Source organism: Macaca mulatta, chromosome 16 (assembly GCF_049350105.2).
Source record: "Macaca mulatta isolate MMU2019108-1 chromosome 16, T2T-MMU8v2.0, whole genome shotgun sequence".
Taxonomy (NCBI): domain Eukaryota; kingdom Metazoa; phylum Chordata; class Mammalia; order Primates; family Cercopithecidae; genus Macaca; species Macaca mulatta.
In genome coordinates this window covers 75,396,723-75,423,031 of record NC_133421.1, presented here as the reverse complement: position 1 = coordinate 75,423,031, position 26,309 = coordinate 75,396,723, and the positions used below count along the sequence as shown (strand labels likewise).

At 42.3% G+C, this 26,309-nt stretch overlaps 2 protein-coding genes and 1 pseudogene across 25 annotated transcripts in view; 2 read left to right on the top strand and 1 right to left on the bottom strand.

Moving 5' to 3' along the window:
- The window catches only part of CEP112 (centrosomal protein 112), a 535,678-nt gene extending 509,672 nt beyond the window's left edge, over window positions 1–26,006 (top strand). For all 23 annotated transcript variants that reach the window (XM_077972556.1, XM_077972553.1, XM_077972559.1 and 20 more), the window contains 3 exons: window positions 20,487–20,588; window positions 24,386–24,450; window positions 25,566–26,006. In XM_077972556.1, coding sequence (XP_077828682.1) covers window positions 20,487–20,588; window positions 24,386–24,450; window positions 25,566–25,569 — 171 coding nt within the window. In that variant the 3' untranslated portion in view covers window positions 25,570–26,006. The remainder of the gene's footprint in view (window positions 1–20,486; window positions 20,589–24,385; window positions 24,451–25,565) is intronic.
- On the bottom strand, window positions 5,868–9,354 carry LOC144335212 (dynactin subunit 6-like). The gene is made up of 2 exons (XM_077969667.1): window positions 9,337–9,354; window positions 5,868–6,401 (listed from the first exon to the last, which is right to left on the bottom strand). Exons 1-2 carry the CDS (start codon window positions 9,352–9,354, stop codon window positions 5,868–5,870), a joined length of 552 nt encoding a protein of 183 aa, XP_077825793.1.
- On the top strand, window positions 13,388–19,926 carry LOC144335211 (chloride intracellular channel protein 1 pseudogene; annotated as a pseudogene). The gene is made up of 3 exons (XR_013405858.1): window positions 13,388–13,414; window positions 16,956–17,130; window positions 17,295–19,926. The product of XR_013405858.1 is annotated as a chloride intracellular channel protein 1 pseudogene (transcript).
- Window positions 26,007–26,309: the final 303 nt, after the last annotated feature.

The window sequence follows — 26,309 nt, the reverse complement described above, 5'->3', positions numbered from 1 at the left end:
AGTTACAATAGTATCTGATAATGAAGTACAAGCGGAGGCTCTCGGGTGAGGAGGACCTCACGCAGGTCCTGACTCAGGTACCGAGTAGCTATGTGACTATGGATAAGCCTATTTCTTCTTATGTAAACAGCCATAAAAGTACCATATAGCATTCGTAGAAGATTAAATGAAATATAATATATGCAAAAGAGTACAATATGGTGCCTAGCACATAGAAAACACTCCGTAAGTGGCAACCAATAACTGTTAGATGAACATAATACCAAAGCATTTTAGTGGAGAGGTTGGTTACCGTGACTGGAAGGTTGAGGGAGAGTGTCATGGAGAAGGTCCTATGTGAGAATGGAGAGTGGTTCTCTAGCCAGTTCAGAGGAAGGAAGGATGCAGAGGAGCACAGAACACCATGTGCAAAGGCATGAGTCACAACATGACGTGGGACTTTTGGGGAAAATGCCAAGTCATTACTGGAGCACAAGGTCCTGGAAAATTAGTCTAAGATCATATGAGAAGGTTCTTAGATGATCCATGCAAAGGAGGTTGTCTTTAATCTACAGATAAAAGAAATCACAGAACTGTTTTTATATGGGAGTGGAGTTAGGGTGAGATGATCAGATCTGCATTTTAGAGAAACATGCAACAGTTTGGAGAATCAGCTGGAGAAGAAAAAACTAAAAGCATGATGATGACATTAGGTTTTTCCTCCTGTAACAGAAATCAAGGTATGTCCAGGCGGCACTTTGGGAGGCCAAAGCAGGTGGATTGCTTGAGCTCACCTCAAGTGGGTGAATTGCCGAGCCTGGACTGGGCAACGTGACAAAAACCTTGTTTTTACAAAAAAAAAAAAAAAAATACAAAAATCAGCAGGGCATGGTGGTATATGCCTGTAGTCCCAGCTCCTTGGGAGGCTGAGGTGGAAGGATCACCTAAGACCAGGAGGTGGAGGCTGAAGTGAGCTGTGGTTGCATCACTGCACTCCAGCCTGGGTGACAGAGTGAGAACGTGTCTGAAAAAGAAAGAAATGAGAAGAAAGAGGGGAGGGAAAGGAAGGGGAGGGAAGGGAGTGGAGGGGAGGGGAAATCAAGATATATTAATCTCCAATCAGAAACCTTGAGTTAGTTTTTCCATTGTCTTCAGAATAAAGCCCAGGTACCTTGGCATAAGCTTCAAAGTCCTAACCACCTTGTCTCCACCTATCTCACTTATCCCCTGCCCACCCCATGACCTCCACCCATACTCTACCCTGTGACAGTCCTGAAGCATGCCACACACAGTCACCCCTATGCTTCCTGCCCTTTCCCAGGCTAGCCGTTTTTTCTTCCTCTCATCCATCTTGAAAGTTCCTACTTGTTCTTCAATGTTCCAGTCAAATCTCATCACCTCTGTAAAGGCCTCCATTATCCTGCATCAGTAATATAGGAGTTACTGATGTCTCCTGTTCCCTTCCCGGCCTATTATATGTCAGTTATGTATTTCTGAAGCTCCTTTTTACTCCTCATGTAAAAAGTATAAGCTTTTTTCTTTCAGAAAGCCTAAAGGAAGTCTTTTGATGATGTCACACTCCCTAAGTTTTAATTGAACAAAAATTTCTTTTCTCTCCGCTGTGTAAAGGTGAAAACTCCTGAATGGAGTCAGTGTTTACAATGGTGTTAAGAAATGTTCTGCTGTGAGGTTGTGGGGTCTCGGTTCCCTTTAGCTGGAAGGTGGGGGGATTTATGCACAAAATCCTCATTAATGTTCGTTCGAACTGCCTAAGTAAATCTGGGGTACACCGGTGGGACAACGGCTGCTTTTGTCTTCCTAATTTGTGTTTTGTATAGAATACCATATCTGGCAACTCATACCTTCTCAAACATAAGGAGATAATTGGTACTTTGAGGGAGAGGTTTAGCTTATTTATAATTGTCGAGAGTTTAAATATGCAGAAAAGAAAGAGCAGTCATAGCTTGCCTCTTTTGAAAAATACCCTCAAACCAGGTCAGAACTCTGTCTAAATCAGATACTTTGAACGATATTTAACTGACGGTTAGATGCGGATATTTTATTTTAAGTTTTGCTTTAAAATAGGAAGCTATATGTTTATCAACAAATTAATTTCTTCTTAAACTCCTCTATTTGTAGCACTGCTGCTCACCAAAATCTCTCGTGATTAATCTGCTGTCTAGACCACTCTATTTCCTATGCAGTGGTGATATTCAAGGCAGGGGATAGAAATGGCCTGATCTTTCTTTTTTTTCTTTTTTTTTTTTTTTTTTTGAGATGGAGTCTCACTCTGTCACCCAGGCTGGAGTGCAGTGGTGCGATCTCAGCTCACTGCAGCCGAAATGGCCTGGTCTTCTTGCTTATTTTCCTTGATCTCGGCAGCACCTAACACCTACTTTCCCTCCTACCCTTGGGAACCCCAAAGCCTTGCTCCCCACTCTCCTAACTTTCATCTCATCTCTAGGGCCATTTCTGGTCATTCCCTGCTTCTGCTTCCTTCTCCTGCATCCTAAATGTGGAAGTCCCTTATAGATGAGCCTTGGCTCCTGGGACATTCCTGTTCTCCCCTTTCCCCTTCAGAGAGCTCTTCCATTCCCAGGGCTGCAGCTTCTTCTTCTGGCCTGTGATTCTTGGGTCTCTAGTCCTGCTTTTCTCCTGAGCTCCACTCGCATATTTCCTCATGAATGTCTCCTCTGCTTCTCAAACTAAGTACATGCAAACCCCCAAACATACCTTGTGTCCTACCCACACCCAGACCAACTCCCTGTACTGTACCCATTGCCTTGTCTCTGCAGGGACATCACCCTTCTTCTAGGCACATGGCTGAAGCATATATTCTCATGTAACTCATCTCTTGTTTCTATTCTACGAAGACAGGTAATTAATCAGCTTCTATTTTATGACCTTCCCATAGCCGTCACCTGAGATCAGATTAGGAGTTCTTCGCTTTCCTAGATCACTCCAGCAGCTCCCAGCTGCCCCCCTGAATCCCAGAATCTCCTGTCCTGAGATTTCATCACAATGCTTCCAGATCAATCCTCTTCCCTTCTCCACCTCCCAGTAATAAATGGGCACAGTACAGGGTTAGATGTCAGGTTTCAATCGTGGTTCCAGCAGTTAACGCACTGTGAACCTATTTCCTTCTCGATGAAGTAAGTAGATAATGTCTGTCTTCCAAATTGTGTGTAAGAATTAACTAGAATCATCACAGCATGTAAAAGATTATGCATCAATTGCTTAATACAGTATCTGGCACATATAAGGTGTTCATAATGTGGGGTTTTCTTTGCTTTTTCTATTTTTTACTACATTCCATCTCAAGTTGTTGATATAACCTTTACTACCTTCCATAATTTCAAGGTGCCACCTACCTATTCAGCAACAACTTTGTTCAGCCGTTTACTCATTAAAGCAATATTTACTAAGCATTTGCTATGTTCCGAGTGCTCCAACCTTACTTCTGTGTACAAATTGTAAATATCAGGGAGACTCCAAAACCCCCATGAGCCTCCCTGAGTATCAGCCTTATTCTGTAGGTCTTCTTGGGTCTTTTATTAGCAAAGTCAGTTATAAACCTCAAGAGTCTTTCTCCACCTACCCTTTGGTTGGGGTTTTGGTCCTTTGTTGATGAAAACTACCTTTTTTAGGAAGTCTAGCCCCAACCAAAAAGGCCTAGTCACCCTCTTTCTGAGAGGAAAGTCAGACATGATAAACAGAAGTGAAAAACACCCTATCCCTCCCCCAGGTTTTCCCCAAACGCTTTCAGGGATGTACCTTGCAACACAGAGAAGGTGCTTCCTTCCAACTTGTTTAAACTTGGTCCTCCAAATATTCACGCTCTTCAACACGTACCTGTCCAGACTTTCTACATTCAGCCTTTCTCATCCCATGCCTATAGAATTGCTGAGCTGTTCAAACTGCTTTAGGACCTGTACCAGCTCTTCTTTGAAAGAGTGGAGTATTCATAGTATATATCAACCTAAGGAAAGAAAACATATTAGGAATGTTATTAGTAAGAAGAAAAACATTAGAAATGAGACCAAAATTATATATTCTAGCAAGAAAGGAGCTGGCATTTGGTTTTAGAAGAAAAGAGGTGTGAGTCATTGACTATCTCAACCATATAAAAAGTCTGATAGTGAGTAAACCAGAGAAGCACAGAGGAGGAAGGAACATGACGAAACCAACTCCCCTCCTTCGGGGTGAATCTCTAAGATCCCCTTTGATCTCAGCAGCCCTGTAGGCCCTGGTGTTTGCCTCCGACTTTCTCAGCTTTGAAGCCAGCCTACTTATTAATAGCCACTGTGCTGATTAAGAACTGCAATACTGAGATGACAGAATCTTCTCTTTGTCTTTAGGGAAAGCATGTGTGATGAGCTTACTCTAGACATTCTGAAGACCTTGTCATTTTGAGACAAAGACTGACTTAACACCAAAGGTTGTAAGCTCTGTCTGATTCTTTCATTCATCAGCAAATATTTATTGTGTTGAGTTGCTACCATGTGCCAGACACCATGCTAAATGCTGAGGCTGTAGCAGTCAGCAAAGCGAACACAGTCCCTACCTAGTGGAGCTCAGTCTAGTTGCAGGGGTCAACCAACTTTCTATAAAGGGCCAGATAACAAATGTTTCAGGGCTTGTGAGCCATAAGGTCTCTGTCAAGACTACTCAATACTGCCATTGTCATGAGAAAGCAATCACAGACAATAAGTAAACAAATGAGCATGGCTGTGTTACAGGAAATCTTTATTTACAAAAACAAGCAGTGTGCCAAATTTGGTCTGCAGGCTGAAGTCTGTTGACCCCTGGTCTAACAGATGCGACACACATAAATGTAAGTGAATATTTTGCATATTCCGTGTTGTGTCAATTCAGACCGTTTGGGTTGCCAGGGACAGAAAATCTAACCCAAGCTGAAAAATCCAAGGACAGGGCTAACTTTAGGTACGGATGGATGAAGGGCTCAGTTTATTTTTCTCCACTTCTCAGTTCTTCCCCTGGATTGCCAAAACCCTCAGTTCACTTCTTACTCCGTGGTAGCAAGACGGTTGTCACAATTCCAGAATGACATCCACGGGGAAAGTCTGGTGGATGAGAGCGTCTGCATCCTTTGACTATCAGTGACTCTGATTACCTGGACTTGAATCATGTTCCCAGGCCCTAAATAGTTATGGCTCCAGATAATGTGATGTGATGATTGCCTTAGGGTCCTGTCACATACTCTACCCGTGACCCTTGGGTGGGACAGAGAATGGGAGAGGGGTAGATTCCAGTTACCAGAAAACTGGTGGATAATGCTGGAGTAAATGCTGGAATGAATGCTGCTGAATAAAATCTCCGCTACATGTGTCTTGTGAAATTCTAAATGAGTACCTCCCAAGGCCACATTTATTAATAGGAGCTCTGTAATATGGTTTCAGCTTTGCCATCTCCATCAGGAAGTAAAGGGTACTGCCGATATGCAAAATACTGTCCAAAATTTTAATATTCACAGGTTTATTTTATATCACAACCTCAATTTTTTGCCCTGTTACCAGCATTTTATTCAGTTTAGTCTATGCTAGAATATAAATACATAACAATATGTCCTTTCTTGTCATGGGTAGTCTTTTACATAACTAAAATTTGTGGCTAGCAGTTTATATAACAAAAGAAAGCTAAATCTGCCAACTATCAGAAAAGAAGCAAGGTTATAGGAAAATAATACATTTTATATGAATTATAAAGGACAGTTACAATGAAAATCCATTACTCTCCTCTCAACCCAATTTTACAAAATGAAGTCAATATGTATTATTCTGTGAATTGCTAGGAGTACATAAACACCGTGGCCCATTCAAAAGACAGCAGTCAAAGACAGAATGTTATCTTCATGTCATGTACAGTTCTTAGTTCTTTACTGGAGCTGAGCTTCCTTTCATAGTCTTCTTTAGGTGGTGGTAATTTGGCAAGATTTTCATCAAGAAATCCAGCTGTAGTGTCCGGGGCTGCGGTCGCTCAGCCTGCACCCGACGAAGGCAGTCTGCACCATAGATCACCATATTCTCAGGGATGACTTTAAAAGTATCTAGGTTACAGCAAGCCCCAGTGAGGCAGCCACTTGTCAATATTCCATTTCTGCCTACATATGCTTTTAATTCAATGACATTATTGTCTCCCATTTTCATGGCTTGGGAATGACAACCAACTTCAAGCACATTATTGGTGCCAATGATCATAGGTTTTGGTTCTGGATCCTCAGTGTCAGGAGTGATATTATCCGAGGGAGCATTTATGATAAGGGCCTGTTCTTCTATTAGGTTCCCTTTGCCAATCACTATTGGCCCGGCTTCCGCAATAATTCGTGCTTTAGGATGGATCACTGACTGAGCTCCTCTTCTGAGTCTTTGCTGCCATGGTACGGCCCCAGTGACAACCTCAATCTTATTCAGAATTTAAGTCTTTGATTCATGAACAAATTCAGACAGTTTATTAGTAAGTTTCTGGTCTTCGACTGTCTTACCCATTTTCTGTCTTTTCTCTGTGTGTGAATCCTTAGAGGTAGACTTAACAGACCCCTGTTTTCTTTTTGGTGTCAGGGAATCTTTTGAACTACCTGAAGCTGGATTTAGAGCATCTAAACCTAATTAAAGTGCTAGGTTTGAACCGTTCACTCATGCTAAAGCCAACTTTCTCTCCATGGGATCAGAAAATGGTCCTGAAAATATAACCCTTTCCAGAAACTAGTTCATGCCACCCTTCAAACAATAGAGGTCGGCAACTGCTTCCTGCATCGCCACCCCCTTGCCTTGGAGTCCCAGGCCCGTTAAGCAGCAGGCTTCACTCCCTTGCGGTGGAACGGTTCATATGAACAGGGAACGGAGGACTCCTATTGCGCTGCGTGCTTACTTTGAGAAGATGCCAGTTAGAATAAAGAACCTGAAGAGGAAATGGTATTGAAGAAAGGGGGGAAATGAATATTTTTAAGATCGTTAAGAAAATTGCAGTTGTTTTTACATTTTCACTTTATATTTCAGAATCAAAGCACACGAGCTCTGCAGCAGAGCACCTTTCTTAAAATGGATTTTTCTTGGCAGTTGCTGTGGCAACACATGGTACCTTAACCCCAATAAAAATGGAATTTCTTAGAAGGCGGTGCATTTTCTCACCTGTACTACAGCATTTTTTTTTTGGCATCATCTTTTACTAGTATTTCTTTCATTCCTGTTCTTTTTTTTTTTTTCTTTTTGATGGAGTCTCGCTCTGTTGCCAGGCTGGAGTGCTGTGGCACAATCTCGGCTCACTGCAACCTCTACCTCCTGGGTTCAAGTGATTCTCCTGCCTCAGCCTCCCAAGTAGCTGGGACTACAGGTGCGCACCACCACGCCTGGCTTTTTTTTGTATTTTTCGTAGAGATGGGGTTTCACCATGTTGGCCAGGCTGGTCTCGATCTCCTGACCTCATGATCCACCCACCTCAGCCTCCCAAAGTGCTGGGATTACAGGCATGAGCCACCACGCCCAGACCTCATTCTTATTCTTGAAACCAAAATATACTCATTCCCCTAAAAAGCCTATGCAAAAACACTGGCTGCATAGAGGCCCATCCTTCAGAAACATCCTCCACATTCCTGTTTATGTTACATCTGATCCCTCCCAGCAAGCCTCCTTCCTGTGCCCAGTTCCTGCCCACCTCCTCTGGCCCTTCGCCACCCTTCAGAAGCCCTGTGTCTTTTTGCTGCACTCTTCTTACACCAGGTGGCCAATTTTGCAGTACCTGCCCTTGTCCACCCTCCGTCAGACTACATGCCATGCTCCGAAGTCACCTCTTGTTCTCCCCCGCTCCTCCTGCCGGCTTCAGTCTCCCCACCAGTCAGACTCACTTTGCTTAACACATTCTGCTAAGCCCGGCATTCAGAGAACAGGTTCTGAATAAACTAATCCACAATGAGTAGAAGTATATGTTATTTTCCCTTAATCCTCCTATGTATTGGTGGAAATCCAGTTGGAAAGAGTTTTGAGCTGAGATCCTTCCCTTAAATTAAGTCATTTACAGTGAAGCAATGGTTCCCCACCTGTGGGCCAGAGTTACTGACAAGGATCTGAGAAAATCCGTATGCACACTGCTATACAATGACTGTTTGTGTCCCCTCCCAAATTCATGTGTTGAATCCCTAATCTCCAGTGTGATGGTATTTGGAGGTGGCCTTTGGGAGGTAATTAGATCTAGATGAGGTCATGAAGGTAGGTGCCCCATAATGAGATGAATGCCTTTATAAAAAGAGAAAGAGAGACCAGAGTGCGTCAAGGAAAGGCCATATGAGGAGGTCCACATACACATTGCTATAAACTGGAAGCAGGAGGAGAGCCCTTGCCAAGAACCTGGCCATGTTGGCACGCTGATCTTGGACTTTCAGCCTCCAGAACTGTGAGAAATACATGCTTATTGATTAAGCCGCTCAATCTATGGTATTTGTTATAGCAGCCCAAACTAAGGCACTCACCAGCCATTGTTGGTAGCCTGGATAAACAGGCACTACTGTTTTTCAAATGTATATGGATTGTTTTAAATTATAAAATCTAAATTCATTTAAAATTGATTCTGAATTCATAGGAGCTTTTGGTAAGGTACTTTCTCAATCCACAGATACTAAAAAATATAAAAACATTTCAATGGAGGCCTCAATTAATCATTAATTTAAGCAAATAATTTGCTATAAGGATTTCTAATGTTGCAAATAATTGGAAATAGTAAAGTCTAATGATAGAGAATTGGCTAAATGGAATATGTATAAATATAATTCATACTATATACATAATATAATGAAATATATTTAATAAAAATCTCCATTAAGTCATATAATGATAACTAATGTTTACTGAACATTTATTATGTGCAACTCTTATACAAGTTTTACAGGTATTAAATCATCTAATCTTCACAGTAGCCTTGAAAAATTATTTTCCTGATAAGGAAACTGAGGCACAGAGAAGTTACTCCTTCTGGGAGCACACAGATTTAAGGGCACAACTCAGACCCAGCTCCAGACACACCAGTTCCAGCGTCTGGGCTCTTAACCCCTACACTTTATTAAATCAAAAGGTTACAAAACAGTCTGTGCTTTCCTACTGGACAGCTCTATTAGGGGATATTACCAGACACCCCTCAGCTCCAGACACTCTACAATGATTGATAAAATATAAAAAGAGATCGCATTGTGGTTTTGATTTATTAGGGGATATTACCAGACACCCCTCAGTTCCAGACACTCTACAATGATTGATAAAATATAAAAAGAGATCGCATTGTGGTTTTGATTTGCATTTTCCTGATCATTAGTGATGTTGAGCATTTTTGACCATTTGTATACCACCTTACACTCTCAAGAATGGCCATAATCGACTGGGTGTGGTGGCCCACACCTGTAATCCCAGCACTTTGGCAGGCCAAGACAGGCGGATCACCTGAAGTCAGGAGTTCGGCACCAGCCTGGCAAACATGGTGAAACCCTGTCTCTACTAAAAATATAAAAATGAGTTGGGTGTAGTGGTGGTGCACGCCTTAATCCCAGCTACTCAGGAGGCTGAGGCAGGAGAATCACTTGAACCTGGGAGGCAGAGTTTGTAGTGAGCCGGATCATGCCACCGCACTTCTGCCTGGGTGACAGAATGAGACTTCACCATCTCAAAAAAAAAAAGAAAGAAAAAGAAAAAGAAAGAGGGAGGGAGGGAGGGAGGGAAGGGAAGGGAAGGGAAGAAGGAAAGAAGGAAGGAAAGACCGTAATAAAAAAATAATAGATGTTGCTGTGGATGCAGTGAAAAGGGAGTATGTCTGCACTGATGCTGGGAATGTTAACTAGTACAGCCACGATGGAAAACAGTGTGGACATTTCTTAAGGAGCTAAAAGTAGAACGATCACTTGATCCAGCAATCCCACTACTGGGTATCTACCCAGAGGAAAAGAGGTGATTATATGGAAAAGGTACTTGCACATGCATGTTTATGGCAGCACAGTTTGCAATTGCAAAAATGTGGAACCAACCCAAATGCCAATTAATCAATGAGTGGATAAAGAAACTGTGGTCAGCAGGGCGCGGTGGCTCAAGCCTGTAATCCCAGCACTTTGGGAGGCTGAGACGGGTGGATCACGAGGTCAGGAGATCGAGACCATCCTGGCTAACACGGTGAAACCCCGTCTCTACTAAAAAATACAAAAAACTAGCCGGGTGAGTTGGCGGGCGCCTGTAGTCCCAGCTACTCGGGAGGCTGAGGCAGGAGAATGGCGTGAACCCGGGAGGCGGAGCTTGCAGTGAGCTGAGATCCGGCCACTGGACTCCAGCCCGGGCGACAGAGCGAGACTCCGTCTCAAAAAAAAAAAAAGAAACTGTGGTCTACATACAATAGAATACTACTCAGCCATAAAAAGGAATGAATTAATGACATTCACAGCAACCTGAATGGAGTTGGAGACTATTATTCTAAGTGAAGTAACTCGGGAATGGAAAACCAAACATCATATGTTCTCACTCATAAGTGGGAGCTAAGCTATGAGGATGCAAAGGCATGAGAATGACACAATGGACTTTGGGGGCTCAGGGAGAAAGGGTGGGAAGGGGGTGAGGGATAAAAGACTACCAATTGGGTTCAGTGTACACTGCTCGGGCCATGGGTGCACCAAATTCTCACAAACCATCACTGAACTTACTCATGTAACCAAATACCACCTGTTCCCCAAAAACCTCATGGAAATAAAAAATATATACATAAAATATATATATTTATAGAGCGAGAGAAAGAGAATTAGAAAGATGTATTTTTTTTTAATCTTGGCTCACTGCAACCTCTGCCTCCTGGGTTCAAGCAATTCTCCTGCCTCAGCCTCAGCCTCCCTGAGTAGCTGGGACTACAGTCGCTTGCCACCAGGCCCAGCTAATTTCTTTCTTTTTTTTTTTTTTTTTTTTGGTATTTGCAGTAGAAAAGAGGTTTCACTGTGTTGGCCAGGCTGGTCTTGAACTCTTGCCCACCTTGGCCTCCCAAAGTGCTGGGATTACAGGCATGAGCCACCGCGCCCAGCCGGTATTTGGTATTAAAAGCAAGACGAACATTTCTGTGATGTAGAAACAGAACAGAACCTGAGTGGTGAGTGAGGCCACAGCCTCCAGGTACTGAGCCCAGCAGCAGGCAGAGGCAGCTGGAAGGAAACCTGTTAGGGATGACAGAGGCTAAAAATACTAGAAGTGCTCGTTGCCAGGAAAGTGCCAGGAGCCTGGGTTGCAGCTTGAAAGTAAGGGCTGGTGTGGGGCCCGTTCTTGGTAATGAAGCTGGTGCCTGCCACATTCAAGGCTATTACTTGTCTAAAGGGGAGTCAGTTGGCCCCAACACAGCCTCCTCATGAAGGCCTGGCCAAACTCCCTCCCTCTGGGTGCCTAGATCTGCACCCTCCCTGACATCACTACAGAGCAGGGACCCCCAATATCCAGAGGTCCAGATGGACACAGTGGCAAAACCCCACACAACAAGAAAGAAGAATCAGAGAAAAACAAGAACCATCCTAATTCACAGGGCATTGGTGAATGAATTGAAAGAAAGCAAACACGTCTAGTATTCCAGAGGCCAGGTGACTCTGGAGTTGCAGGTTAGGAGGTGAATAGGGCCAGACAGTACAGGGCCTTGTTGGCCATATACAGGATATTAATTTTGATCTTAAAGGTTGAGCAAATTCTGCTTGAAAAGCAAAACCAGCATACCAATATTGCAGTCATCCAGGTGCAAGATGGATGTATTGAATGTATTCTGGACTGGGATGGTTCCAGTGGCAAAATGGAAAGATTCAGGAGATAACATCAATAGAATTCTTACGTAGTTTCCTTTGTTCTCTGCTAAACTGACCCCAGAAATGCTTGTTGGGCTTTGTAAAGTAATATTAGGCACACTTTTTTTTTTTTTTTTTTTTTTTTTTTTTTTTTGAGACAGGGTCTCGTTCAGTTGCCCAGGCTAGGTACAGTAGCACAAACATAGCTCACTGCAGCCTGGATCTCCTGGGCTCAAGCGACCCTCCCGCCTCAGACTCTCAGGTAGCTGGGACCACAGATGCATGCCACCATGCCCAGCAGATTTTTTTTTTTTCCCCAGTAGAAATGAGGTCTCATTATGTTGCCCAGGCTGGTCTTGAACTCCTGAGTTCAAGTGATACTCCTGCCTCAGCCTCCCAAAGTGCTGGAATTAGAGGCATGAGCCACCATACCTGGCCTCAGGCACACTTATTTTCCTGAACTGCTTCACCCTTACCTCAAAATGTGATAATAAATAACTATGCAGAGACATACAAACAACTACTGTAGCATAAGCCAGTGGCAATGCAATAGGAGGTTCCTCTTTTCTCAGCTCATCAAAAGACCATTCTGTGTTGGGTACATTGGAGCTTGCAAGAAAATAACTCGCATTTGAGGCCTGTGCCTAAGCTGATTGCACAGAGCTGTACATTTCAATCTTAGTTTTTGTTTCATTGTAAACAAGATGACATATTTGACATGGTTTTGACATATGGACATGACTAGTTGATACAGTGTTTGTTTGTTTGTTTTGAGACAGACTCTCACTCTGTTGCCCAGGCTGGAGTGCAGTGGCGCAATGTTGGCTCACTGCAACCTCCACCTCCTGGCTTCAAGCGATTCTTCTGCCTCAGCCTCCTGAGTAGCTGGGATTACAGGCGCCTGCCACCATGCCTGGCTAATTTTTGTATTCTTAGTGAAGACGGGGTTTCACTGTGTTGGCTAGGCTGGTCTTGAACTACTGACCTCAGGTGATCCACCAGCCTTGGCCTCCCAGAGTGCTGGGATTACAGGCATGAGCCAACACGCCCAGTCAATACAGTGTTTTTTTGAATAAAAACATCATAAAATATGTTTTAGTTCTCCCTTTGCTGTTTTTAATGAAATTACAGATTTTCGAGGCTCCCTTTTTCCAATGTCACTTTGAATTTTTATCTCTAGGGACCCCTTGGCTCAAGTCAACTGCACATTCCATAGACTTTGTAGTCTCTTATTTATGCAAATGAGCATTTGTCTGATTACCCATGATTTCAGTTTTACTTGATTGGAATGTGAAACTCTAGTTAGGGATGGTCTTGGTCTTCACAGTTTACTTTAAAAGTTAAGGGAATCATAGTGTCAGTGCCACGCCTTGGAGGGAAGAGCAGGCAGATTGTTGCCACGGAGCAGGGCACAGCCTGTTAGTCACATGGGCACTGTGTTATAAAGACCCCATTTCCACTCAGCTTACAGGAGTCTTATTACTAATTATAGAAATGTCATTATCACAATGTCCTGAGTGAGTTTCCTAATTTTATTTTGCTAAGGGAAAGAAGATGAAGGAAGGTAGAGAGAGAAGTAACCGTGGTGGAGAGAGGGAAGCCCCTCTCTTTGGTGCGATGTGGTTGAGGGACATGGAAGAGCACGTAATTATCCACAGTGCTTTTTGAGGATGGTGGGAATGGAGAGAGGATGGAAATGAGCCACAGCAGAACAGCCTTTGAATACCCTAGTGTTTAATAGACATCACACTGGTATAATAAGATGCTTTATGCTAATAAATCTAATATTCAAATATAATAATAAAATACATGTATGTGTAAAAATTTTGATCTTGAATCAAAGGAATTGTGTGTCCATCAAAACCTTTGCTTAACTCCACTCAACCTCGTCTTGCTTCGTGGTCTGTTGTAAGGCCAGATTGTTTGGGCAGTTCCAAATTCATGAATAGTCCATAAGTAAAAGTTCTCATTACCTCATTGTTTCCCCTTAAACGCAGCCTGGGTCAGAGGTGGGGATAGAAAAGCAGTAGCAAAAGCCAGGCATGGTGGCTTATGCCTATCATCTTAGCACTTTGGGAGGCCGAGGCATGAGGATCACTTGAGCCCAGGAGTTTGAGACCAGCCTAGGCAACATAGTGAGAAACTGTCCATATGGGGGAAAAAAAAATTAGCTGGGCATGGTGGCACACACCTATAGTCCCAGCTACTCGGGAGGCTGAGGCAGGAGGATTGCTTGAGCCTCGGGAGGTTGAGGCTGCAGTGAGCCGTGATTGTGCCATGGCACTCCAGCCTAGGTGATAAAGCAAGACCCTGTCTCTTAAAAAATAAAATAAAATAAAAATAAAATAATAAAATTTTTAAAAAGCCCGGGCAGAGTGGCTCATGCCTATAATCTCAGCACTTTGGGAAGCCAAGGAGGGTGGATCACCTGAGGTCGAGAGTTTGAGACCAGCCTGACCAACATGGAGAGAGCTCATCTCTACTAAAAATACAGAATTAGCCAGGAATGGTGGTGCATGCCTGTAATCCCAGCTACTCGGGAGGCTGAGGCAGGAGAATCACTTGAACCCGGGAGGCAGAGGTTGCGATGAGCCAAGATCGCGCCATTGCACTCCAGCCTGGGCAATAAGAGCGAAATTCAATCTCAAGAAAAAAGGTCACAAGAATCAAGAGTGATATATAGGAATATAAACTATTTCTTTTTCTTTTGTCATTTTGCCATATGACAAATTTACATGTGTCCTTCACTGGTTGGATTTTGAATATGTGCTTCTTTGGGGAATTTGTGGAACTTTCAGGTCAGACATGTATGTTGTATTTGTAGAGGTTTTCTCCAGTTGGTCATATATAAATCCGTAGTAAGCTAAAATTTTAAAATCAATAGGAAGGTGTGGGGAGTCCTCTGGAACCAGTTGTTGTTTTCATGGTTGTCACTTTTTTAAAAAGATTGATGACTAGATGGATGTCTGGAAGCACTGCAGTTCAACGCCCCATCCCCTGGCCCTGGCCCCTGTTGTGCTGGTGAAAGCACTAGAACATGGTAGCAAAGACTCCGCTAATGCACTTGTCTCTGGCATTCTCTTCCCCCTGGGGTGGAAAAATCAGCTCAGCATTTAGAAGGATTATTTGAGAAACTGTACAGCAAAGTGGACAATAATATGTGCTAGAGAGTCAGACTACCTGAGTTCAAATCATGTTTTACCACTCTGTGCTTCCCTCATTGGGTCGTCAGAAGGATTAAGTCCATATAAAACATGGAGAGTCAACACAGAAAGTCCTCAGTAAATGTTTGCTGGTGGTAACTTTATTAACCTCATAAACAGAATGAAAACAGATTGGTTAAAGTTTTTCATGACTTTATTAAAGTAACAGGATTCAGCTTTATATAATGATTTTTAAATTCAGCATTTGAGCTTAAGGATTCAGGGTAGTAATATTTTCCCAGTTGACGGTCTCACTCATACATGAGGTAATTTCATATTTTCCAGAGGCTTATTTTAAATTCATTCAAATTCACTAAAATCACAAAAACAAAGAATAAAGGAGTAGACAGGAAGTATAAATGCACGAATCTTCAATAAATGTTGGAAAATGTAACTTCTGAATTTGAAAAGTGATGGAAGGAATAATGGTGATCAAAGAGCAACCTTGGACACACCCAATCTTCTACTCTCAATGGCCTAGCCTCCTACTAGAGAGAAACCATCATATGTGTGTGAATAGTGGGCAGGGCGGGAGGAAGGAGAGTCAGGAGAAACCAGCCACGAGCATGAACCAAAGGGCTTAAGTACTTGGCTGTGACCTCCAAAGTGGTTGAAAACTGAGGGACATAGGCCCCCAGAGCAAATGAAATCATAGATTTGGTCAAAGAGTAATGAAGACAACAAAACCAAATCATAGCTGTGGCCTGACCCCAGCTACCCCCGCCACACCTCAACTCTCAGCAAATAGCTGGTTCCATTCAAAAATGAGGTGTAATTTTTCTTTTGGAAAAAGGAACTAGCATATGATCTTTGCTGGATTAAAAGAGAGGGGAAGAAAGAATGTAAGCAAATAATGTTCTGTATATCAAATGGAAAATTACAGGAGGAAAGTTCAGACTAATTATAGTTCTTTATAACAGCTCTTCACAGTGTCAAAGCATTCACAAAACACATTTAGACATCTCTCTCTCAAGGAAGATGGTGGAGGGCGATAGAGAAGTAGGAAAAAGAAGAGACATATTTAAAGATTATATAAGTCAACAGACAGATGAAAAGTGATCTCTCAGAGCTTAGGAAAAATGGTAGACAAAAGCAAAAGATTGAAACCATAGTAGAAGAACCAAAATAGAAAAATCATAACTAAAACCATCCAAGGAAATATAGTAATTAGGCTAGAGGCTATTATATAAAATGAAATGAAAATATAAAATAGATATAAAATGATAAGAAGAGTTTGGTGCAGTGATGCATGCATGTAATTCCAACTACTCAGGAGGCTGAGGCAGGAAGATCGGTTGAGTCCAGGAGTTGGAGACCAGCCTGGGCAACATGGCAAGACCCTGTCTCAAAATAAAATGATATGAAAGTAAAAGTAATAATAGAGAAAATGTATAATTATGGGAGATTGTCAAAGAAGAGCCAACATTCGCAAAGTTTTTGTCTCTGAAGAAGAGAACCAACAGGAAAATATATATATATGTATATAATAAAATACAAATAATCCTTCTAACAAAGGAAACTTTTGTTTAAATAATGGAATGTAAAGGTAGAAAGGTCACACACAATGTCTCAGGAAAATTAATATAAAATAATTAGTATCAAAGCATTTCCCAGTGAAGTTAGTAAATGAAGGAAAAAGAAAATCATAGCATCCAAGCAGAAAAAGAAAGTTATATTCAACATGAAAAAAATCAGATTGGCCTCAAACTTTACCATGGCAATATGTAATACCAGAAAACACTGGAGAAATGTTCTGAGGGGCTCAAGTAATTCTCCCACCTCAGCCTCCCAAGTAGTTGGGACTACAGGTGCACACCACCATGCCTAGCTAACTTGATCTTTGTGTTCACAAAGTTATGAGAGAAAGAAAGTGGGATTGAAGCAGTTTTATACCCAGCAAAGTTGTCTTTTAAATGTAAAGGCAATGGATAGGCTTTGTTCTTTTTTTTACTGTGAATATACTTTATAATTTGTGTTTACAGTTGAAATTCTGGAAATTCAAAATCAACATCTTTGCCCATGAGCTTCTTATAAACACCAGAAAAAGTTTTGACCTTGTGTTCCGTATTGTTCTGCTGTGCTTTGTCCAAATGAACCTTTATGAGCTGGCTGCCATCCAGTTTCATGTGAGAAGACCAAATCCTCAAGGACTGCATTGTAAATGCAACCGAGCTAAGCCATCTCCAGCTTCAGAAGACCCTGGAAAATGCCAGAGTTGAACTTGCCTGGCTTCTCATCATTGGGCTTCACCATCTTGGCACTCAAATGGAACATGGCCTTCTTGCTGAGTGCCAGCTTAGGAAAACAGACATTCTAAACAGTTAAGGATGTAAGAAATAGTACATGCCCCAGTTCCCCCAGCTATGGCCATTTTCTGGTCCCTAGTGCAACCATAGCTGAAGAACAACTGCAAGTTGAATTGTTCATGAAGGCTGGCAGTGATGGGGTCAAGATTGGGAACTGCCCCTTCTCCTAGAGACTGTTCATGGTTCAAGGGAGTCACCTTCAGTGTCACCGTCATTGACACCAAGAGGCAGACTGAGATAGTGCAAAAGCTGTACCCAGAAGGGCAGCTCCCATTCCTGCTGTATGGCATGGAAGAGCACAAGGACACCAACAAGACTGAGGAATTTCTGTAGGCAGTGCTGTGCCCTCCCAGGTACCCCAAGCTGTCAGCTCTGAACCCTGAGTCCAACACAGCTGAGCTGGACGTATTTGCCAGATTTTCTGCTTACATCAAAAATTCAAACCCAGCACTAAATGACAGTCTGGAGAAGGGACTCCTGAAAGCCCTGAAGGTTTTAGACAATTACTTGACATCCCCCCACCCAGAAGAAGTGGATGAAACCAGTGCTGAAGATGAAGGCATCTCTCAGAGGGAGTTTCTGGATAGCAACGAGCTCACCCTGGCTGACTGCAACCTGTTGCCAAAGCTCCACATAGTACAAGTGGTGTGTAAGAAGTGCTTGGGGGCCGGGTGTCATAGCTCATGCCTGTAATTCCAGCACTTTGGGAGGCCAAGGTGGGCAGATCACTTGAGGTTAGGAGTTCAAGACCAGCCTGGCCTACAAGTTGAAACCTCGTCTCTACTAAAAAAATAATAATAATAATACAAAAAAAAAAAAAATTAACCAGGTGTGGTGGCATGTGCTTGTAATCCCAGCTACTCAGGAGACTGAGGCAAAAGAATTGCTGGAACCTGGGAGGCAGAGGTTACAGTGAGCCAAGATCACGCCACTGCACTCCAGCCCGGGCAACAGAGTGAGGTGCCATCTCAAAAGAAAAAAAAAAAAAAGTACCAGGGATTCACCATCCCCGAGGCCTTCCGCAGCATCAGTACTTGAGCAATGCCTATGCTCAGGAAAAATCTGCCTCCACCTGTCCACATGATGAGATCAAGCTCGCCTATGAGTAAGGGTCCAAGGCCCTGAAATAAGACCCTCTTGGGACTCCTTCAGCCCCCTCCATTTTCTCCACAAAGGCCCTGGTGGTTTCCACATTACTACCCAATGGACATACTCCAGAATGGCCACTGGGCAGGGAACCCTGGAGCATTTGTCCCGGGATGGTGTGGGGAAGAGGGGATGAAGGAAAGAAATAGGGAGCCTGGGTGAGATTTTTACTGTGGGGTGGGATGGGTAGGACGACGTATTTCAGTAATAAAACACAGAATAAAATTTGTTTAAAAAGGGAATAGGGCGTGCATGAGTTGTTTTTAAAAGAGTTGAAACTCAAACTTCCAGAGCCAGTGTTGAGTGATAGAAAAAAAACAATAATCTATATATAACCCACGAACCCTCAATAAATGTTACCCTGAGGTCTGGTTTATAAAGCATGTGTTTTGCTTTGCATTTTTCCTTCGTTTGAGTCAGCTAACTGACTCAAGTAAGTGAGTAGCTGGAACTGGCTCACTTGGAAGTAAGTTGAAGAAGAGAAGATGAGAAAAATCAATAGGGAGAATCAACAGATATTTCATCAGCAAAGACTTTGCATCTGTGGGAGAGATCATATTTTATTATTTCTTTTTTTCCTTTAAGTATAAGTCACAGGATTATAGCATATCCCAAAAAAGGCACTTTGCCAAAAATTGAAAATTTGTATTCTAGAACAGTGGCCACAGGATTTTAGTAGGTAATGAAATGAATTGTTAAGCACATTTCTTCCTTAATTCAGTTTAGTGTAAGAAAAGTTGGGTCTTAAAGACTGTTCATTTTAAATTATCTTCAGCAAATTGATAGGCTTATCCAACTCAACTCAGTTGTGCACAGTTTTCATAGTATATTGCCTATTTCCAGGTGTGTATGATGAATCACTTGGTATGATACACTGCAGCTCAGCTTTAATGTTTGGTTAAGTCATGCACAGCACATGCAACAGATTTTAAAAATAATTAATTCTATCATATCTCATAGTAGGAGGAAGAGAAATGCAGAAACACAGCTGGAAAAAGGCACCAATATCTACACATGCATATTCATGCCTCATCCATGCACATCATCCTGCTCAGGCACATTCTTCCAAAGGCTTTTCTTCTACCCTCTCACTCACTGCTTTAGCCTTGAGAGAGATGAATGGGATGAGCCACCAACCTGTTTTTTTTACTAGCCCAGTGAGCATCAGTTAGTTAAACACAGGCCCGATAGTATTCAGGAGGCAGAAGGGAACCAGGAACCTTCCTATGCCCAGTGCACTCTACCTGTCTACTTGTGTCAAAGGGGGTTGGAGACACAGCTATGCAGATTCTCCTTCATTCATGTCTTCATGATTATATGAATCACACTTAGTGCCCCAACTACCTGTCAGTTTGGGGGAGTAGGGATTTTTTTGGGGTTTTTGGGGACAAAGTCTCACTCTGTCACCCAGACTGGAGTGTAGTGGCTCGATCTTAGCTCACTGCAGGTTTGACCTCCTGGGCTCAAAGGATCCTCCCACCTCAGCCTCCCAGGTAGCCGAGACTACAGGTGTGCACCACCATGCCCAGGTAATTTTTATATATTTTTTAGAGATGCCCAGGCTGGTCTCAAACTCCTGGGCTCAAGTGATCTGCCCACTTCAGCCTCCCAAAGTGCTGGGACTACAGGTGTGAGCCACCACACCCTCAAGGAGTATTTTAATCAAAGCAGAGACAGGCTATGAGTTGTCCTCAGATCACAGCTTGGTATGGCTGGAGTTCCCATCCTGATCAAGGAGAGGCTGCAGGGCTAGCATAGTGGGGGCCCTCATGAGTGAAGAGGAGAAAACAATTATTTTACTTATCAGATGCTGAAAATTGTGTTCACAAGGATTTTAAAGAAAGTATTGTTACAGGGACTGTCTCTCTCAGAGTCACAGGGTCAGGCTGGGTAGCCTTTTCAGTTTTTAACTCTTCTTCTTATTTCATCTTTATTTTCTGGTTTCTGACCGCATGTAACAAACCTTTCATTGTGATGAACAGATACTATTCTGGGACTTCTTAAATTCAAAACAATCGTTTATGTGGTAAAAAGATAACTCTTAATTTTTTTCCAATTTAGATAACTTACATACGACAAGAATATGAAACAAAATTGAAAGGGTTGATGCCAGCATCCCTAAGACAAGAACTTGAAGACACCATTTCCTCCCTAAAATCACAGGTAATTACTAGAATCAAGGCATTTTCCAAGGATTAGGTGATATGCATACTCTGAAAAGAAACTTGCAAATAAATCTGATTCCAAATTGATGCCAGAAATCAATGTGATGTCGTTGTATAACGTGCTACTCAGGATAAATTGTTTTTGTTTTTTTAAAAAATTTTTTCTTGTTTAATAACTCATTGTCTCAATAAGAATTTCTTTGAAGCACCCTTAAAATTGAGAAGTTCAGTCAGTTGTAACATCAATTCATTTACAGTCTACCTTTCAATATAGCCTCATTCTTTTATTCTTGGTTTCAGGTCCAAAATGCCATCACTTAGCATATGGCTGATTCCTCACTGTGTAGAAGTGCAAAGAAATTGAAAGCACAGTTATGTTAGAAGCACTTTTATTCTGGTGTATTTTACATGGTCCTTAGAGATAACAAGATACATTCTATGTTCAAGGCAAAATAATGACAAGGTATTCAAACAATTAGGTTACATAGTTCTTGTTGAAATGTATGGTTCTTGGCTGGGCGTGGTGGCTCATGCCTATAATCCTAGTACTTTGGGAGGCTGAGGCAGGCAGACCTTTTGAGGTCAGGAGTTTGAGACCAGCCTAGCCAACATGGCAAAATCCCATCCCTACTAAAAATACAAAAATTAGCTGGGCATGGTGGCCCGTGCCTATATTCCCAGCTACTTGGGAGGCTAAGGCAGGAGAATCACTTGAACCCAGGAGGCAGAGGTTGCAGTGAGCCGAGATCACACCACTGCACTCCAGCCTGGGCAACAGAACAAGACTGTCTCAAAAAAGAAAAGAAATATGGTTGGGTGCGGTGGCTCACACCTGTAATCCCAGCACTTTGGGAGGCCAAGGCCGGTGGATCACCTGAGATCAGGAGTTTGAGACCAGCCTGGCCAACAGGGTGAAACCCTGTCTCTCCTAAAAATACAAAAATTAGCTAGGCGTGGTAGTGCATGCCTGTAATCCCAGCTACTCAGGAAGCTGAGGCAGGAGAATCACTTGAACCTGGGAGGCAGAGGTTGCAGTAAGCTGAGATCGCACCACTGCACTCCAGCCTGGCTGACAGAGCAAGACTCTATCTAAAAAAAAAAAAAAAGGAAAAGAACAAAAAGAAATGCGTGGTTCTTGATGCGGTTCATGATGTGAGAAAACTTCTAACATGTTTTTGCTACATACTTCTGTATTGTTTGACTCTTTTACATATTGTTGATATCATGAGAAAGAGTTTACATATTCACATTTCCAATACATTTTGAATTTTATTTTATTTTTTTTCATTTTTTTGAGATGGAATTTCACTGTCACCCAGGCTGGAGTTCAGTGGCGCCATCTTGGCTCACTGCAGCCTCTGCCTCCTGAGTTTAAGCAATTCTCCAGCCTCATCCTCTCAAGTAGCTGGGATTACAGGCTCATGCCACCACGCCCAGCTAATTTTTGTATTTGTAGTGGAGACGGGATTTCGCTATCTTGGTCAGGCTGGTCTCGAACTCCTGACCTCTAGCGATTCGCCCACCTCAGCCTCCCAGAGTGTTGGGATTACAAGCGTGAGCCACCGTGCCCAGCCCACTTTGAAGTTTCAGACATATTTTTTCCTTGAAAAATTCCATAAAGGAAAGAAAGTATTTCTTTACTCCCTGTATCAAGTACTGTGCCTGGCACATAACAGGTGCTTAATAAATATATTTATGAATAAAATAAATGATATGGTTTGATGATATCCACCTTATCTATTTATAATATGTAAGATAAAATGTGGAACACATTTTAGCTGCTCCTTTTATATTCCCCTAGTAAAAAGTCTCTAATCTGATAATGAAATGTTCATAATCTCAATCCATATGCTACTGTTTCCGATTGCTTCTATGGGCTATGAAATTTGCTCACGCCTGCATATAAAAATAAGTACTGGAGGAGAATGGGAACATACAAAGGGTTAAGTAATCTTTATTTACATGAAAAGCTCCACTCCAGGTGTGGTTTACCCATTAAGTTTGTAGGTGAGCTACAGATAGTATCAGCTAGGTAGGACCTGACGCCTTCAGAGGGGTTTTTTTAGGAAGAGGAAAAAAAAAGAAATCTGATACCTACCTGCAGGGCTTCTGTTATCATTCATATCATTTCACTGTAATAAAAGCCACTTCAGCCTCCTAAAACTGCAGGCTGACCCAGAAAGAGAGTGCTGCCAGCTGCGATAGGGCCTCAGAGTTGGCAGCTGCACGGAGGAGTCACAGGCCATCCAGCGAGCAAATTTAGTTTGAAAGCACAGGTGCCTGTGTTTTTTGAGAATTGTTGGAATTCCGATTACAGAGTATGGTTGGGGGAGGGAAGTTGAATCAGTGTAATCCCTGCATCTGTCAAAATTATCAATTGTCCTATGGGTCACTTGAGCAATTGGATAAAATGAAGACGAGGGTGCCATACAAATCAGCAAAACCAGGAGGACCACTTTGAGATGCACCCATTTAGAAAGACTGTGTTTTCTTCTCTTTCAAGCACATTTTCTGTTCTGCCAGCTGTATTCTCTTGCATAACTATGTTTTGGGATCAACCATTGCCATGGTTTCAGTTCAGACCAAAGACACAAGAATAAACAATTCTGAAACGATCAAATACCACTGACTCTTGATTACATTAAGCCATGGTATAAGTTAGCCCCAAACCATTTATATTGGGTTGTGTGAGGTACTTTTGAATCCACGCCTGATACAGGCATCTTTAATAGTATAGAAATGTATGCTTCACAATAATCAAATGCTTTGTAAGGTCTGATTGAAGAGAATATGCTAAAGAACGCAGTTTCCTCCAGCCCCCTAAGAATGGTGGTCTGGCGATTGTACCTGCTATGAGCTCTGCACTAGGTGGTTTCTCTAGTTGTTTCATGTCATCCTCATAACCCTGGGAAGTAGCTGTCATTAACCCTATTTCACAGATTAGGCATCAAGAGCTTAAGTAATTTTCCTAGAGCCACAAATGGCAAGCCAGGAATTGAACCCAAGTTGGCCTAACTCCAGACAAAGCTCAGGCTCTTTCCACTATGAAGTTCTGTCTCTCCAACCTCAGGGAATCCCTAGGATGGACTAAGGTTTCCAGAAAGCAGTAATTTTCTTTACACTCACTCACTCCTCCATTCATTCGACAGCTAGTGAAACCAGCTACATGCCCAGCCCTGTAAAAGAAACTGGGGTAGAGAGACAGAAAAGTCATTCTTGCCCAAGAGAAGCTCTCAGGTTTAGGGAAGACATATGAAAACAAATACCCACAAAGCAGTGTGAGAAGTACCAGTAATAGAGGGGAGGAACACAGAGGAGGGGACCACTGGCTTTGCCTGGGGCCAGGAGGCGAGGAGCAGTTGTGGAGGAGTTGAACGATTCCACAGGAGAGAGGACATTTAAACCAAATGGTGGAGAATGAATAGGAGACAGAAAGACAAGTGTTCCAAAGAGAGAAAATGGCCTGGGCCAAAGAGCAATGGAGTGAGAAAGACATGGTGTAGAAACAGCAGTGGTGGACAGGGCGTGAGGACAGGTAAAGCCACCGTGATGGGGGCGGGCCAGATCAAAACGGCGCTGCAATGAGGAGTTTGAACTTTATTCTGTCGTATCTGATGGATTTTCAATAAGAATGGGATGTGACCAAATGTAAAAAACACAACATTGACATTCAACAAATCCTCTGAGTTTTATCTAGGGAATTGTCTGAATTTAAATAAAATCTTACCATACTATTTGCACAATATTGACATGTAAGCCACGTCCACCTCTTCTCACACAAGGTGTCTTTTCTAGGTTAATTTTCTGCAAAAGAGAGCCTCCATCCTTCAAGAAGAACTGACTACATACCAAGGCAGAAGGTACAGCCCATAAGCAGGTGTCTCCTGATTAGTTTGTGTTGTGGCACCTGTAAGCCTCCTTGTTTGGCCTTTGTCTTTATTAAAATGCTTGGACATAATACAAGTTTTGAAAAAGACTTGTTTTTAATAAGTAGCATATCTTTAAGAAGTCACCCCCCTTCTCATCCCAGTGCTTAGTCTGTACTATCAGAACAAGATGAGAGAATCTGCTGTGCACGGTGGCTCACTCCTATAATCCCAGCACTTTGGGAGGCCAAGGCAGGAGGATCACCTGAGGTCAGGAGTTCAAGACCAGCCTGGTCAACATGGTGAAACCCTGTCTCTACTAAAAATACAAAAATTAGCTGGGTGTGGTGGCGCACACCTATAATCCCAGCTACTCAGGAGGCTGAGGCAGGATAATTGCTTGAACCTGGGAGGCAGAGGTTGCAGTGAGCTGAGATCATACCACGGCATTCCAGCCTGGGCAACAGAGCAAGACTCTGTCTCAAAAAAAGAAAGATGAGAGGATCTGCAGGGGCATGGCAAGTCCAGGCCTTACCTGGACAAGAGGATAAGACGTTGTCTTGAGGCCCAGTGATGGAGTGAAGGAGACACGATCTTCCTTTAAGATAGAGAGATGTTGCAATGCTTGCTAGGATAGCTCACATCTTCAAAGTCCTTTCCCCTAAGGGTTTGGCGTTGTTCTCCAGACCAGAATAGATCAACAGCTCAGTGATCCAGCACTCACAGTGACTTGAGTACCCTCAGTGCTCTTTTTGGGGATGCATGAGACCTTTTGTAGTCAAAGGTTCCCAGTGACGTCACTAACACAGATTATGTTTACCTCCTGTAATTCCATCAAACGCCCTTCCTGTTTGTGCAGTGAAAGACTGAACTACTTATTTGGCTTTGAATTAAAAGGAAAGATCTTGTGGATCACACATTTTTCAAAAGATTCTGTTTGCTTGATGTCGGTAAGATTTGATCCCTTATAGATAAGCATAAATGATGAAATTTTGATATTAAATATCCTTTTCAAGCCCTATCAACTTCTCCAGAATTGGGGCTTATTTTTTGACTGACATACCTGTTAAACCTAGAGAAAGTCGTGACTGTGATTTTTTGGTTTACAGGTAACTGCACAAGAGAATGCAATGGATACAATTTCCAGGCTGCGCTGTGGACTTCTTCCAGCAGGTTTGAAGATTTGGATATTGTAAACTGTGAGATCAGTGGCATTTTTAAAATCCTTAAATGTAATTAAGATCATAAAAACATGCATCATTCATACGCTAGTGGGGTGGTTTTATTTGTGTCTGCCTAAGTTATCTTTTTAACATTCCTTTATTTCTGATGTTCATGTTTGTGTGCATTTGAGTATGTGCTGAGAACTGCTTATATTGGGCAAAGAAATGATTTCTTATGATACGCCTTGTTAATCCTTTTGCATAGAATTTTACCAGTTGCGTACGATCAAAATCACGTTTATAGTATCATATCAAAAATTCTGACCTGTTTACATTGTTTTCATGTTCATGTTCATATATTATTAAAATATTATTTTGTACTTATCAGTTTTATTTCTACTTTTTATTGAACTTCATTTGCTAAAATAAATGTGACATATATATGGTATTTTTCCCCAGCAAATGCTAGCAATCTCAAATTGTACTTCGGGAAAATATACCTTATATCATATCAACAATCAAATCCATAATTAGTGCATGAATTGGTGTTTAGGATAAAATTGCTGGATCATCTGATATCAGTCCAAGTATTTGTCTCATTGGTCTCCAATCACGTCCTGGAACCCTAGAGGCAGAATATGGTGTGACAATTTTAGATAGCTGCTGTGGTTTTATTGTTACTTTCTTGAT